The 16,799-nt window shown below is 43.1% G+C and overlaps 2 protein-coding genes across 4 annotated transcripts in view; both read right to left on the minus strand.

The window, feature by feature from the left end:
• The window catches only part of LOC146513265 (uncharacterized), a 13,217-nt gene extending 2,429 nt beyond the window's left edge, over positions 1-10,788 (minus strand). The window contains exon 1 of the mRNA XM_085171392.1: positions 1-10,788. This exon is cut by the window's left edge and continues 2,429 nt beyond it. Coding sequence (XP_085027518.1) covers positions 7,352-7,957 — 606 coding nt within the window. The 5' untranslated portion in view covers positions 7,958-10,788 and the 3' untranslated portion in view covers positions 1-7,351.
• rbfox3a (RNA binding fox-1 homolog 3a) overlaps positions 1-16,799 on the minus strand; it is a 518,942-nt gene that overhangs the window by 268,186 nt on the left and 233,957 nt on the right. The gene's annotated exons all lie outside the window — the stretch shown is intronic.

Here is a 16,799-nt window from a genome sequence, read left to right on the forward strand (position 1 = left end):
GGCATGTCTCTGCAGACAGTGCAGTACTGCAGGCTCACAAACACAACGAGATGTCCACAGCAAACTTCATTTGTGAGCCACAGATAGTGTAACAACGGAAATGCTAAATGCTCGTTTAATGAGTCATGTCAGATGGCTGCCGTCCCCGAGCTCAGTTATCTAGACCTCTCTTCCTGTTAAACTGGAGTTTTGCCTCCTTTTTGTTTCCAGGTGCTGCAATGAGGGGATCAGAAGCTCATTAACACGGGACTGTAGGATCTTTACAGTTAACTTCAAGCACTGCTTGTCTCTGATCTCACTGTCAGCCCTTATGATCCCGTTTGAATAAGCCAAAGGCAGCACTGAAAGCCACCAATCACAATAAAGTCCTGAACATGGCAGGAAAAAAAGAACAAAGAGGAAAACAGGGGGCGGGGTGAGTGAAGTTAATGATGGAATATAATTATAGATATGTCAATGCTGAGGCATTAGTACAATGTATCAACATCACTTTATTTCTTTTGTCTCCTTTGATGTTTTTAGTGTGGCTGTAACATGACGGAGTGAAGAAGAGTCAAACGTGCTCTGCTTGTTGCAGTCAGCAGCTTTATATTATGGGATGTGACTGTGTGATATGCAGAGTGACCAGTGTTGGTCAAGTTACTTGAAAAAAGTAATCAGTAACTAATTACTGATTACTTCCCCAAAAAAGCAATCCCGTTACTTTACTGATTACTTGTTTTCAAAAGTAATTAATTACTTAGTTACTTAGTTACTTTTTAAAAACACGATTTACAACCTGAATAGGTGATAAAGTGATAGATCTTTCAGCCCAATTCTACTTTTCTGCATAATCATCATACAAAATGTAATCAAATGGAAAAGTCTCTTTTTAAAACTTGTTTTATTAGTTTTAATCTTTTAACTTTATGCATCAAGTAAAAATGTAATTATCTGCAACATTCTCTGACTGGAAGAAATTAGTTTAACATTTAAACCTATTTTCTGCACATTCCAGCACATAAAATAAAATATTTTTGTGTTTACACTCAGTCTTTCAATAGATGCAAGTAAAACACAGCAGAAAATAAATAAAGTCAAAGACTAGCGGTCCTGTTGCTCTATTTTCACCTGTAAAGCAGGAGTGGGGTAGGCGGAGGTTTACCCTGGTGCAGGTGTGCCGCGGTCAGTGGAAGAATCCGCGAGTTTCTCTGTGAGTTTCCCATTACGTCGTAGCTACTCGGTGCTTGTTTGGAAGTTTAGGGGTTTTTTTCGCTGTAAAAAGAAGTTTTCTTCCCACGCACAACGGACACTAATGTTTTTGTCACTTTTTATGGAATCAAACTCAAAGTAAGGTCAGTACTTCCACGCTTTAAACGCTGCACGCTCATACTCTCTCTGCACTCGATATATGATCCATTGTTGATCTGCACACAGCTGTTGTCACGAACGTCGCACTCGCTTACGTCACTGTCATGAGACATTCTCGCAAAAAAATCACGGTTTTAGTAACGCAGTAACACAGCGTTCCTACGGGAAAGTAACTGTAATCTAATTACTGTTTTTGCAATAGTAATCCCTTACTTTATTCGTTACTTGAAAAAAGTAATCGGATTACGTTACTTGTAACGCGTTACTGCCCATCTCTGAGAGTGACAGAAACGTCTACATCATCGTGCGGCTGCTCAAAACCAGATTTTTTCCTACAGTTTGAAGCTCTGCTAGCTGTGCTTGCTGCAATGTAAATACACGTTTCTACGGTGTTGACGCGGTTTTTCACGGTGTCATCAAATTTACTGAAGGGATCAAACAGCTGTTTGGCTGCAGCTGAGGAGGTAGAGCAGGTCGTCTAACAATCAGAAGGTTGATGGTTTGATCCCTGGCTGGACTCATGGGCCAGATGCTAATCCAAGACACTCTCTGCTGCATCCATTGTTAGCTAGAAAGCACTTCTTCATAGAAAATGTGCTTGTGTGAATGAGGCATGCTGTGTAATCTCTGTGAGAGTGGAAAAGTAACCTATAAGAATTTACACAACCTTTTAGGCTCATCATATGTGTTCATGGGAGGAGTTAGTGCCGATGTGCACACACATCCAAAAAGCTAAAGCCAGAAAACATAAAAGCTGCCAAGCATGAGAAAAAAGATGAAGCATCAAAGAAAACACGAGTTTGAATTAAAAAAAGAGGCTCAGAAAAAAAGAGGCTCATATGTCAAATATGAGAAGCGCTGATTTCTTCCTTCTGTGTCCAAACACGCGTTTAAATTCCTTCTAACACGAGCTCCATTTTCCTCAGCCTGCACTCAAACACTGTGCTTTGCCACGCCAATCCCTCACAGGACTCCAACAGGAATCTAATTAACCGAGATCAATATTAACACCATCTCTCTGGCCCTATTTCTCTGCTTCCTATATGTTCTCATACCTTTGAAAAGAAGGGAAATGAATTTCTCCAGTCCAAAGATACAAAGGAGGAAGAAACTGAATGTGAGCTCAACGCACAAGAAAGAGCAGAACAGGAAAAGAAGAAGGGAAGAGCCACAAAAACCACGAGAAATCAGAACAAATAAGAGATGCAGGGGGAAGCTCTGAGAGCAGCAGTGATGAGTCTATAAGCAAAGCCTTTCTGTTGTTTTCAGTATACAAACACAAAAGCTGCTAACTGAGCAGCGGACTGATGGTTATCGACTCCGTGTCTGTGCAAAGTCACACATGGAGTCCACATCGACTCTGCAGATGCTTGTTCTCACAGCTACCATTAGAAGCACACTGTAAGTCTGCTGAGATGTCATGAGTACACAATGCTCATCGTTTGTTCCACATGTCTGTTCACATTTCATGTTTTTAGCCTGAAAACATGGGTGTGATCAAATTTACATTTACTGTAAGAGACCGAGGGAGATTAATTTATCTATGAAAATGATTCCAGCTGAAGGAAGCGACTCTCACAGGTCTACTGTGTTTGTGCTTTATGAACAAGTTTAGGAGCATGCATGAACAAATGAAGGGATAAATTAAACACACGTGTTGTAACTTTATTGCAGTTTATTGTTTGATAACAGCATTTTGGTTATTTTGTAAGTGATTTAAGTGTTAGTCACATGTTTAATGAGAGCTGTTAATTATAGATTTAATTTTCTGCTAAAGGGGAGAATTTAACAGGTATTTTCATTAGAAAACTGCGTTTCCCAGAATCCTTTGTGGTAGACGAAAGTTACTCTGGGGTTTTTAGCTAGCAAAGGAAGTTTCGGTAAGCCATTATATGTTGCTCTGATGTCGAGCAGTTTATTTGTTGTACATTCCCCTTTTTGAAGCCTTATATAAAGACTATTGTTTCTACAACTGATGTCTGATCCATTTTTTTGGCTTAGTGGATTCGCCACAACAACACGGCTTTTAAACAGGTACTAGTAATAATAATAGTAATTAGCCCTGCAACATGCAGGGATAGGACCCCGAAAATGAATGGATGATTATTATTTACACAAACAGTAGCTGCTATTTATTATCTCACCTTATCTTACATGATCGTATCTTTGCTTGAAACGACACATAATTGCTGGACGTCATCACTTACAGCCTAATTCCCGTGCGGTGAGTTTCTCATGTCAGTTGACCAATCAGCTGCTCCTCCCACTCTCGTGTCTGTTCTCCTTTTTTCATATTAACTTTACTCTCTGATGGTAATTTGTGCACATTTGTTTTTGTGCTGCTGCACAGACTTAAAGCCACAACGACTGTGGCCATCAATCACAGCCCAGCTGCAGCTAATATTACTGCTCGGGGTATTTCAGCATTTTGACATATGAAATAAAAAGAATTTTCTGGAGACCCGGGAATGGCCCACAGGTATTCAACCTCAAAAGCATTTGTGAGACTTGACGACGGTAGCTTTAAACAGTTTACCCGCTGCAAGCTAACGGCACAGAGCGTATCACTAAGGGCAGGGTCACTAAAATTCACATCTGAATCCACTATGTTGCTGCTGCTGTGGAAATAAAGAAAACAAACACACAGCAGACTTGACTACCATTCTGCTGGCAATAAAAATCTACCAATCTCCAACTGATATCTCCGTTTGAATGCTAATTCTGGGTCTAGTTACCATTCAAATACACTGGAGATGCTAACCTACCTAATGCAGTAAAAGTAGGAGGTGCAGAACCATGAAATTAACTGTAAAAGAAATGAATGAATGATTGTGAAGACTCTCATCTTGTTTCGGGGGATGTTAAAAGGAAGCAAGGCAACAATGGCTGAGTTGGTGGGAAAGGGAATGAGGATACATGAGGAGAGGAAACGATGGAGCCGATGAGAGGAAGGACATGGAGATTGGGATCTATATAATGCGAGACCACGAGGCTGATGTTCCTCTCATTACCTACCTGAGAGTGATCAAAAGCCAGGACACATCTGTCACATCTGCCCCCCCCCCCCCCCCCCACTGACACAGACAGAGGAAGAGAGAGAGAAGCAGACATGGGGGGAGGAAGATGGAAAAGATGTCGACATGCCAGGACTCTCAAAAGATGTGAACAGGACGGAGCATAAAAGATGAGCACACAGATACACAGTGGAAGACAAAATATATTTTAAAGATGAGTAGATGGACAGATGCTGAACAAAGAGACAAAGCAAAAAAGCAAGCGATGAGGGGAGGAATCACCAGGATGAAAGAGAAAACAACAAAGCAGATAAAAGCAGTGGAAAGAGAAAATGTCACCGCTCTGGTTCTGGTGACCCGGTGTTTGTGTAGTTGTTGTAAGTTATTGAATTATTGTTTTCTGTTTCATTGTGTCTCTAGTGCAGGTTTTTGTCCTTTTGTGTCCGTGTGTGTTCTTGTCTTGGTTCTCTGTCACTGTCTTCCCTGAGTTCCACGTCCAGCTACTTTTGTCTCTGTGCTTCATGTTTCCACGTCTCAGTTTCTAGTCTGCGTCTTTGTGAATGTCATGCTTCCTGTTTTATTTTGATAGTCCTTGTCCTGTGTGCAGTGTGTCTAGTTTTGCTTTCCCCTTGTCCCATTATGTCTGGTTTGTCCCAGTTGTGTTTCCACCAGTTCCCCCATCCTCTCTATCCAGCCTGTGTGTTTTAGTCCTCAGTTTTCCCCTGCTTGTTGTCGCGTCATTAACCATCAAACCTCCTCAGTGCTGTGTGCTTTTCTTCCGTGCCCTGAGTATTTTTGATAGCTCTCTGTCCTCGTTTAGTTTTTTCCTGTGTTAAGCTCAGTGTGGAGTTCCCCAGCAAAGAAAGCAGCTGTTTTAAGTTTAGTTTTCTGTGTCCCTAGTCTGGGTCCTTCCTCCTGCCTGCCACACGCCGTAACCGTGACAGAACAACGCAACCACAACATGGACCCAGCGAGCTCCGCCCAAGAGCAAGACCTCAGCCGCATCCAGCCTGGTGAGGTGCATTTCCCACGCCTTGGATCCTAGAGCGAACTCCATCGGGCTGAATGCTATTGAAGTAAAGCCCCCACCTGCTCCAGCTTTCTGGGGTCTGGCCCAGGCTAAAGGGGTGGTCCAGGTCCCGGAGCCAGCGGATTCCTCTGGCTCTTCTTTGCAGCAGCAGCGGACAGAGCTCGCCATGCTCTCTGCGACACGGCGGCAACAGCAGGTGGGCGTTTCCACGAAGCTGCCACGGAATCACTCTTTTTTCACGTCCTGCTCCGACCCTCGTTTGCCTGCCTCCTTCCTGGCGGCGATGTAGGGTCACCAGCCCTCTGCCATTACCGGTCTCCTCCATCATCCCCGCTCCCTCTTCCGGGAGGAAGCAGCATCCACGCCTTTGGCAGTCCTGACCGCGGTCTGGATCCCGGACGTCTCCGGAGAGCCCAGCCATGGTGAGCGAAAAAGACTTTTTTTATTCACTTTTCGTGTCTGAAAATAAACAGACTGTTTTTCCACCGGTGCTTTACGGACTTAACAACCTGTGTTTCCCCTGCTCACTCCGAGCCTGAAAATAAAAGCAGTGTTCACTTTCAGGACAATAATTCCCCCTCAGTGGAGCCTAACAGCTGGGTAACTTATGTTTGTTCTGAGCCTGGTAATATTAAAACTCTTACGTCTGGGACTGTTAACTCCAGCTCAGAGGATTTAAGGTCTGTTTCTGCATTTCCTGCAGAGACTGTTATTATTTCCATGGCAGGTCAGCCCAAGAGTTTGCTTTCCAAGGGCTTTTATTTTAGCTCTGTGGACTTTTTGTGGACAGAGCTATTTCTACAGAGACTCTGAAAATATAAGGATTGTTTCTGCTGACCAGGCTAACTTTAAGACTGTTTGTATGGCTGCTGACCTGACTCTTCCAGAGACTGTCACTCTCTCCAGGGCTTCCCCAGAGGGTGAGCTTCAGACCTCAGCAGACTCTGGACCCCTGGAGACTATAGAGCTAGTGCAGTGCTAGTGCTCTGCCGTCTGCAGCAGCCTCTGCTGGGAGCCTGGACCAGTCGCCTCAGCCTCTTCTGTCATCAGCTGAGCTCAAGTGAGCTCACCAAGCCTGCAAAAGACTTCATCTTGCTGCAGGCCGAGAAGCGTCCTGAGCTGGCTCTTTGCCCTGCCCAGCTCCATCCTACTTCACCCCAGCCAGAGGTCTCCGCCCCTGCTGGCCCTCCATCTGTCTCTGCTGGCGGCTCTGAATGAATGAATGAATGAATGAATGAATGCTTTATTGGCCATATCCAGGTTGCCCCGCAGAGGAATAGAAACACCCCCCCCCCCCCCCCCCCCGACTTACACAGACAGCAAAGACATCACATGGGAATACAAGTCAGAGATCGGCAGCGTTACAGAAAAACACTGAAAAAGTACACTACAATGGGAAAGTACAAGAGGAAAAGAAGAGACCTCTACTCATGCTGGGCACCTATGGGAGGACAGCATGACAACAGGAAACAAAAAAACCCCTCTGCACGGAGAGCACATAAATGTCCACATTACAACATTGGAGCACGTGACAAGCCACAGGGTTGGGTGGGGGGTGAGGAGTAATCCGAAGGAAACACAGCAGCCACCCTGCACAGCGCTACCATTCCAGCGCGGCACACAGACCCGCCGTCTTCCTCCACAGGAAACAAGCATCGAAGGCGTTTGGAGAGGGAGGGGGATGAGTGCGTGCTTATCAGTGTAAGTGTGTGTGTGTGTGCGTGTCCATAGTTCAGCTGAGACAGTGTCCTTCACCCTGCCAGGCTAAGTAAACAGTCCTCCAGCCAACCCAGGTGGCCTTGCATGGGATGGGAAGAATAGTCATCACACAGTCGCTATCAGGGAGGTTTTGTTCGGCTCCAGCCTTGGACCCGCAGCTGGCGCCGTGGTGTCCCCATGTTGATGTTGTTGATTTTTCATTTATGCGAGCAGCTCAGGAGAATTTCAAAGCTGTTCTTTAACACTCAGACGCTGGTCTCTCAATCTCCCGTTGGAGAGCCGCGAGCCTTCCCATGATGATATCAAACATCCGTTCCGTGGTGTTGTCGTTCTTTTGATGCTGAGATCCCACAACTGCAGTGAGCCGTTCTGCGATGTGATCCAACTTTCGCTCAAAGGTCTCATTTTGAGCAGGCCTCTCTTTGATGTATCCCACCATACGCTCAATGGTGTTATGTTGAGTCTTCACGGCAGCTGTAAGCGTCTCCAAGGTGTTAACCATGCTGCGTTCGTTGTGAGAAGTTGCGCCGTCCCATCGTTTCAATCCCAGCAGGCAGCCTTGGGGGGTTTGAACAGCCGGTTCTGCTTTCTTAATTCTCCGATAAGTCAGGGCCAAGCCAGCTCCGATCAGCAAGAACCCTGTTATCATGGTTCCGAACAGGTAGATATCTTCAGCATCCTCGATCGACAGTCCCGCCAGGCACAAGATCCTCCATTTCTGCCACCCGTCCATCGTGTATCCGTCAGGAAAAGTCCCTCCAGGGCACTCGGGCTCTCCCGAGCTCAGACTTCTCATTGAGAAAAGGGTGTCAATAGCAGTCAGAGACCAGTTGATCAAATCCATAATTCTCTTTAGGTTTTAGAGAACAACAGTGAGAGACTGTTCAGAGAAAGTAATGCACATGAGACAGACAAGGACAGAGAGGCTAAGCAGGGAAGATAAGGGGAAGGAGGAGAAAAGTGTGACCGCCTTCGCCAAGCGCCAAGAGAGATGAAGCTCTGGAGAGCCTCTCCAGCCATTTACGGCTTCTATGCTGCTGGGGGCTCAGGAGAGTTTCTCTCACCGTCCACGGCTTCCACGCTGCCATTGATCTCCGCTCCAGCTGCCCACAGCTACCACGCCACCGTCAGTGTTGGCTGGGGGCTCTGGAAAGTCTGTCCAGCGTCCAGCTCAACCACCAGCTCCACCGCCTGTGGTTGCCTCACCACCACAAGCAGCTGATGCACCACCCCCAGCTCCATTACTTGCAGCTCCACTACCTGTGGCTACTCCACCACGCACTTCTGGGTGCAGTCTGGTCCTGCCTCGTCTGGTTCTACACGCCGGTCGTCTGTCAAGCCTGTTAGCCTCTACATCCCTGTCCAGCCCTTCCTGCAGGTCCACATCCACAGCCAGTACGACCAGCACATCACCTCATCATAGGTGGCCTCCTGAACTCTGTTGTTGCCGCCATTTTCTACACGGACCTGCGTCGCCCATGCTGTTGCCACTTGAACTGTGTTCTGGACTCCTGGGCTGTTGACCTCCAGGTCGGCCCCCCGATCCATTTTGTTTTGGATTCACTTTTCTTTAGTTCTGGAAGACATCCCCTAGAGAGGGGGCTCAGTCACGGCACTGGGTCTGGTGACCCAGTATTTGAAACAGTGAAAACATGCTTAGCACACCTACCAGGTACAGTCATGAGCTTTTAAAGGTCTCTGTGGAGTCCAGTGAAAACTTCAGTGGTTTCTGAGAATGAATGAGAAAAGCCTGAAAGTTCTGTTGTGTTAATGTGGAGGCCCAGGTACTCATCCTGTCCCTGAATAGACACAGCTCAGGTATATCATCTTCCTTCTGAAGTCCTTCTGATTAAATCAATTCAGGATTTCTTTGAAATGGTCACTTTGAAGACGGGGACCAGGTCTGAGACCACTTGAAGTCAGTTGCCATCTTCAAAATTACATTTGTACATTAAGACAACAATAAAACATCAATAAAACCGGGTATAATTTATACATTTATAAGCCAACAAAGGCAGCTAGTCCATTTTATTACTACCATGCATCTGCACGTTAGTAGTGCAAATCTCTGTCTCAGAAACGAGAGTAATATTCTAACAAAATAATATGTCATAAACACACTTACATGTGCTTCTCTCTGAAAACAGCAGGAGGCTAAGGAAGATTCACTATGTTTAAGATTCAGTTTTCTTAAATAAATCACAACAGCAATCACTGTAGGTGGGAAGACTTCAGGGAGCTTTTAGAGCTGGAAGTATTCTGGAGTCAAACGTGGAGCCATCTGTCCTCACAACCTGCGACAGAATGGCTTTGGATAAAAATCAAGGTGTTGCAATGACTTGGTCAAAGTCCAGACCTCAAACCCACTGAAATGCTTTTGGTAGGACCTGAAACATTGTAAACAGCTACAGCTGCTTGCCTCTGTCTCCACTGAAAACCAGACCAGATACAAACGGAGCACATTTCATCCAACAATAAGAATAAAGCACGTATCTCCAGTCTGACTTACTCTCAGTACAGTACAGTGGAGTGTTCAGTATACTGTTTAGAGAGTGAAACATTATCCAATAGTTACAACAGCGAGCGGGAGAAAGGATTTCACTTAGCTGACCATGAAATCTTAAAAAGCCTAACAAGAAGAGCTTATGGTGAGTTTATAGAGCTCCTCTTGGCAAAGACGACGTGTTTGGCACCACAGTGCATTCATGATTCTGCTGGCTAAGCTGCCAGACAGGACAGGTTAGAGAAAGGCATAAAGAGAGGATGGATGGAGATACAGCCAGGGCCCAGGAAGCAGGCTGAGCAAACGTGGCTCCAACTCTGGACTCTGGACTCTGACATGGCAACTCTGAGTTTTAATCCACAAAGGTGATCAGTATGTTCCCCCGTGTGACACACGTGTGTGAGCAGAGACAGCACGCCATCAAAAATACATCTCAGAGACCAGCAATCACCATGGCAACGGGTAAATAATATGAACATCTGAACGGTGTCCAGATTCAGGGGCTGCATCCTTCAGAGGCTGCTTTTGTAGACCGAGTACGTCACAGCCAGGCAACGAAGGCTGTCCAAATTTGAAGACCCCAAATGCGGCCGACAAACACGTCCTTCGTTTCTCACGAGAGCCGACGAGAGTCTCAGCACATTGCTTTCAACCCCCCGCGGTCTTTCGCTACTCAGGTTAAACGTGATATATAAGTCATTCAGATAACATAAAAATGTTATTGTTTGGCTTTTTTCAGTGTTTTATTTGTTCCTTTTGACACTGTCAGCCATGGCATACTTCTTTCCAAGTTGATAAAATTTGACTTTTCAAAGCAAGCAGTTGATTGGTTTGAGTCCCATCTTCACAAAAGAGAGCAGTGTGTGAGGGTTGATAAAGAAACGTCGTCCATGTTGGAAAACAGAATCGGTATTGCTCAAGGATCTGTTCTTGGCCCATTGCTATTTAGTTTGTTTATAAATGATTTGCCTGCCAGTTGTCCAAAAGCTAACTGCCAGCTTTATGCAGATGATGCAGTTATACACGTACCAGCTAAGTCACCTGGTGATGCAGCAGACACCTTAACGGTACATCTTAATGATGTCCAATAATGGCTGGAACAAAATCATCTTGTATTGAACTTAAAAAAAACCCTGTTTCTATGTGTTTCTCGATTAGGAAACAAAATTCATCTGATCTTAAGTTTTTAGGAATAATCTTAGATTCACATCTTAAATTTGACAAGCATGAAAAGAAGATTTCTAAGACGGTCGAGGCTAATCTGAATTGTTTTAAGTTAATTCGGCACTATATACCCACTTCAGCAGCTCAGTTATTTATGCATTCTATGATATTTTCTCATTTTTCATATTGTATGACAGTTTGGACCCAAGCAGCACCATCTACAATTCAGCCTGTGGTGTCCTTATATAATCAAACCTTAAAAATAATGGATAAAAAATCTGTTCGGTGGCATCACTGTCACATTTTAAAGAAATATAATCTACTTAGTTTTAAGAGTTTTAATCATTGGTGTTATCTTAAATTAGTCTTTAAATGTATAAATAGGATGGCCCCAGAGTGTCTCAATAGATACATTCAGAGACAAGACAGTAATCGTACTAGGAGTAAGGTGAACGGCAACTGCAAGATATTATATCGCAGATCTACATTCGGTCAGTCAGCTTTTTCCATACAGGCTGCCATCTGTGGAACTTCCAACCGATATCAAATTGATTACAGACATTCGATCCTTTACATTGAAGGTTAAACTTTGGTTAAAGGGAAACCAAAGTTGTAGTCATTTTATCTGATGATTTTAATTTTATTTAAAATTATTGTCGAGTAACTGTAATTGTATTTATGATGTAATTTGGTTTTATGAAAATGTATGTTTTATTGTAAAATGTATCTATGTCGATTGTAAGCCCAACAAGGGACAATTGTTGAAAAATAGCAGTAGCTATAAACCTGTGTGCGGTACATCAGTTTTATGTCTTGCACTTGAACTATGTTAAACTGCACTGTCTCTTTTAAATAAATTCAAATTCCTGAGTAAATCGGTTCGGCTGAGATTAAATAGTATAGTTTTCACGCAGCTGAATAAACGTCAAACAAAAAACTGATTAAATAGAATTCGAGAATTTACTCAAACGCCCTGTTATATTTTAGATAGCAAGGAGCAGACGGTTGAGTTCATTAAACTCCAACGAGACAGCGGGACGCAAATCTGAAGGCTAGACCGTCCCATTTCACAGCCTCGCACTTCCGGCCTTCTCGGTCTCCAGAGAGCCCGGCCCACGTAGACCGTGAGTCCTTCAAAGGATGCAGCCCCTGGAGGACACAGCACATGTGTCAGTGCTGACATATGTTCAAATGGTAACAGGGCGGAGACATGGTTTCTATCAATTAGTTATCAGGGTTTGACATGTAACATATAAATGTTTTACATAACTGCAGCTGTAGGTGACAGGAAACGCAGATGAAACAAAGTTTACATGTCAGAGTTAAACTCTGCCTCCTAAAGTGGAGCCCCGGCTGTCCAAAGTAAAGATGACCAACAAAACAGGACCTTCTCTTCACCGTCGCTCTGCTCCTTTCAGAATTAACAAACAAAACTCTCATTTATGAACAGTCCAGCAGGTATAGCGCTACACACAAGCAGAGACAATACTGTATAAAGATGTGTGTAATGGGATGTGGGCGGAGACAAGTGTTTTCTTTTCTTTTTTTTGCATTGTTGCATTTTGCATTTGCATTGTTGTGTAATTTCTGTTTTTTTCAGCGTCACAGAATTATCATTTAAAGTCAATCTGTCGCAGACAGGAAGAGACAATCTGACCTTTCCCCTTAACCATTCGTTATGATTGTCTCCACTTAGAGGTCAGCTACCATAAATCACAGTTAGACAATAAGCCTATAAAAACCTCACTGAGTCACGGGCCATTCCTGCCTTACCACACAACTTCATGATGTTTTATGTTCACTGTAACCTATTCCTCACTTCCCTGTGGGACTCCTGTAGCATGACACTGCAGTCAAACCACAGTTTAGGACAAAGTTTGTTGTTTGTTCCCTGATTGAATATGTTTGTGCCACACACTAGTGATGGGATTTCCGGCTCTTTTTAGAGATCCGGCTCTTTCGGTTCGACTCACTAAAAAGAGCCGGCTCTTTCGGCTCCGAACCGGCTCTTCAGGTTGTTTTGTTGCTTTAATTTATTTATTATTAACAATAATATAAAATTGTGCACAAAATGAATTACTAATGTAAAAAAAAAAAGTGGTTTTATTTATATATGTTTATATATAAATATATGCGGTGACCCCTAGAGACAAAACACGTACAAACTCCAAAACACATTTCTAGCATGAACTGAACTTCCAAAGCAGAGCTACTAGATCACTTAAATTACACAATTGAAAGCATGTGTGTTGTTTGTGTATTTATACACAAGCACTCATATATATATTCAAATAATTTAAAAAAATGTTCATTTACCTGTTACTACCACACACCAAATCCAGTCGTTGGTACTTGCTGGCTTGTGTAGCCACGAGGTAACAAAAGCTCAACACTGCCCCCTAGCATCCTGGAGCACTTCTGTTGTGTTTTGTACGTGATTCGGAGTTTTTACGTGATTTGAAGTTTGTACGTGTTTTGTCTGTAGGGGCCACCGTAAATATACTTTTATTTATTCACTCTACATAAAATGTAATAAATAAATCATATAATACAAAAACCAACTATTCACATTTGAACTTTTAACTATTTAAATTTTCATCTTTTTCCTTTTAAACAAATTTAAAGTGAAACAACACAAAACACTGCAAACCACAACACAATTAAATATAAATTAAGATATGAAAACAAGAAGAAGATGCATATTCTCTGTCATATGGACCTGCATGAATAAACTTTCTGAATCCTCATCTGCAACTGAAAATAGTTGTGGATGATTACTATACCTTTCTAATGTGACGTTGTTGTCCCTGGCTCTCTCTCTCCCTCCCGCTCTGTTCCTGTGCTACTGAGTGTAACTACCGCCCCTCCCCCCTCTTCCCAGCGTAAAGCACAAGGCTCACGTGCTGAGTGAAGCGGGAAAAAGTGCGAGAGAGAGAAAGAAAAAAGAAAAAAAAACACGTGACGGCTCGCGATAAGGAGCCGGCTTGCGTCGTTCATGTCAAAGACCCGGCTCTAAGAGCCATTTCGTTCGCGAACGACCCATCACTACCACACACACACGGAGGTACTGATGTGCCTCTGTGTTATCACTCATTGGTTTTGCTTACGATGTTTGTTTCCACATTACTACCCCCACTTTATGGTCCCTTATTATGACCCCACTATTATATATTATATATATAAGTTTCAGTGTAATATTACTCGGCTGCAGCCACTGTTGATATAAGATGATTATTGAGTATTACTTGGGTGATTAAGTGGTAATGACTTCTTGTTTCCACCTTTGGCAGCATTATTATTGGTTATTACTCTATTACAAGCTGTAATAGAAAGTTCTGCTCAGTAATGTTTCTGCACGATAAAAAATGCCACGAGGAACAGGAAACAGTGTGGCAGACGGATGCATGCGAGAGCAACCTGGGGTTGGTATTTGCTCAAGGATACTTTGGCATGCAGACAGGGGTCGAACCATCAACCTTCCAATTAGTAGGTGACCTGAGCCACAAACACCAATGAATATTCAGTTTATGTGACGTTACTTCCCTGCTCTGTCATGTTGGCCAGTCTGTTATTTAACTTTGTGGTGTTACACTCAGATGTTGCAGAGTTGCTGCTTTCCCTACACCGAGCCAGTTCAGGAAAAGAAGTACTCTCTCTCCTCTCACCAAAACGAGTAGTTTGCTTCAGTTCGTTGTTCTTTGTTTCAGTGATGAAGTAATTCATATGAGTCTTGTAGCACATATGAGTGTGTGCTTTGCTTTCCCCCCAAATGTTTAAATAAATGTTAAAATTTGTAGTCAGAAGCTAAATTATGAACATTTCATGTTTTACCTATGTATCCTTGCTCATTAACTTAAAAATATTCTACATATTGATTACACATGTATTCATAAACATTTACTGGTCTCTTAAACACTGGAAAGTGTGCACAAGTCATCATGTCGTGTCTTATTTAAAGAGTTAGTGATTTTACTTTGACTGACACACAAATCCCTTATTGTCAACCACAATAACTCATTTTCCCATCCCATCCAGGGGATGTCCCCCTCCTCTAAAAGTTATCCTTTGTAAGATAAGCCATTTAAACTGGTGTTTGTCTGCTCCTGGGTCAGGTTTCCTATGACGTGTAGGTGGCATGACTCGAGGAATGTGTTAGCCAGCAGTAAGATCAAGAGTGGAAGTGGATTTGCATATACTTACGGGTTTAATGAGGACAGATTCCACTGGCTTTAGTCAATCTCTACCACGAGGCTGATGTTTGTAGTTTGGACATTCATGTTATAACCATCAGAGAGAAAAATGCATTTAATGTATATAACAGCAGGTGTTGTTGACTTGGCTGCATGTAGTGATGCTAATACAGGCCAATAAGTTAGCATAACAAGTAGGACAGAGAAAAGCAGCATTAGCATACTGAGTGCTAATGAGCAGGCTTGTGATTAAAGGAGATACCAAAGCAGAAATGAAAGCTATGAGGAATTCTTGTTTAGCACACTAGCTCGCACTGGGATCATTGGTGGACCAGGAATAAACATCCATCAGAGCTCAGTCAGGTTCGTTCACCACTTCTGATGTCAAAGAGCCATTCCTACAGGTAGCCTGAAGCTTTTACGTTAAGCATGTCTAGCTTTGTGTATAAAAGTATTGTGCAGGTTCTGTGTTTCTGAAACCTGCTGTGATGGAACCTGTAGTCACTTTCCACTCTGTGTATCTGAGTGGAAAGCGATTAGGCATGTTCTTTGACCTTTAGGATAGACCATCTTCATCGCTGGGCTGCCATGACCATCCCAGTGTCAACGTTAGTTACCATTTTCCTTATTAAGGGTAAGGATAAACTTTATTGCTCCTTCGACTTTAAACCCAGAGTAATGTGAAGTATACCATTGCCTTGATTCCCTCTATTGTTGTGTTTTTCTTGCAAAGAAATGACGTCACAAGACTTTGTGCTCTAACGACCACATGTACATCGATTGCACTCAACTGTAATGGAAATGACCAGAACTGAGTAAAGTAGAGCCAACATGAATCAAGCCAAGAAGCTACTCTTTCTAGGGCCTGTTTTGATTTGGTAGCTGGTTTCTTTATTTTTTGTCTTAAGTTTGACTTCCTTGTTGTTCCACTTCTCATGATTTTGAATTTGAAGTCTAAGCCCTTTGTTTCCCTTTAGTTTTTGTCAAAGCATCTCTTGTTTTGTGTTTTCTACCTCTGAGTTTAGTGGATTTAGTTACTTTTTTTCATAGACTTGGAGATTTTGAACTGAATAAGGGATTGTGTGTGTGCCGTTTGAGATGGCATTAGGGTCCTAACCAGCCACGCTCCACAGCTCAAAAACTCTTTCTAAATATTTGCATAGAACATATCTGCATATGGTACACACTGAAGCAGGAGAATACACATCTAAGTGATCAAAGTCAAGCTAAAGAACATTTGAGAATGCATCATAGACCATGATCAGATGTGGTAATGAAAAAAGGCACTTCAAAGGAGAACTTAGACTTCAATGTGTCCTGAAAGGAAAATGGGCAGAACATCCTCTGTAAAGTTTACACTACACCAATCATATGGTCATAATGGCTCTGTCTGCACTAACAGCTATGGTAAAGCCAAAGCAGGGCTAGCCATGGTGTAACGTCAGACCTTGTTCCACAGCTTTGTGAATTGAAGGCTTCATCTTGTTTTATTCTGTAAGCAGTTCGTCTGTGTTTTTGTTCTACATGCATTTAAAGTTTCTCTGGGTTACTGAAGTGAACGAGGCTCTCTCTGATTGTTGAACTGAACAGTTCTTTGATTTCCCACTGCATCCCTCTTAAACACTGTATTATTTGGCGACAAACGTTATCACACACACACACACACACACACACACACACACACACACACACACACACACATAGTTTTCATACATTGGTGACTATTGGGCAATGGACTTTCCATTAAACCCTTTTGACTAACCATAAAAAAGTGTTGCATGGAAGACTAGGCATTGAGCAAATATTCAATGTGACCTTTTTCAAAGGCC

The sequence above is a fragment of the Neolamprologus multifasciatus genome, chromosome 8, assembly GCF_963576455.1.
Source record: "Neolamprologus multifasciatus chromosome 8, fNeoMul1.2, whole genome shotgun sequence".
In the NCBI taxonomy this organism is placed as follows: domain Eukaryota; kingdom Metazoa; phylum Chordata; class Actinopteri; order Cichliformes; family Cichlidae; genus Neolamprologus; species Neolamprologus multifasciatus.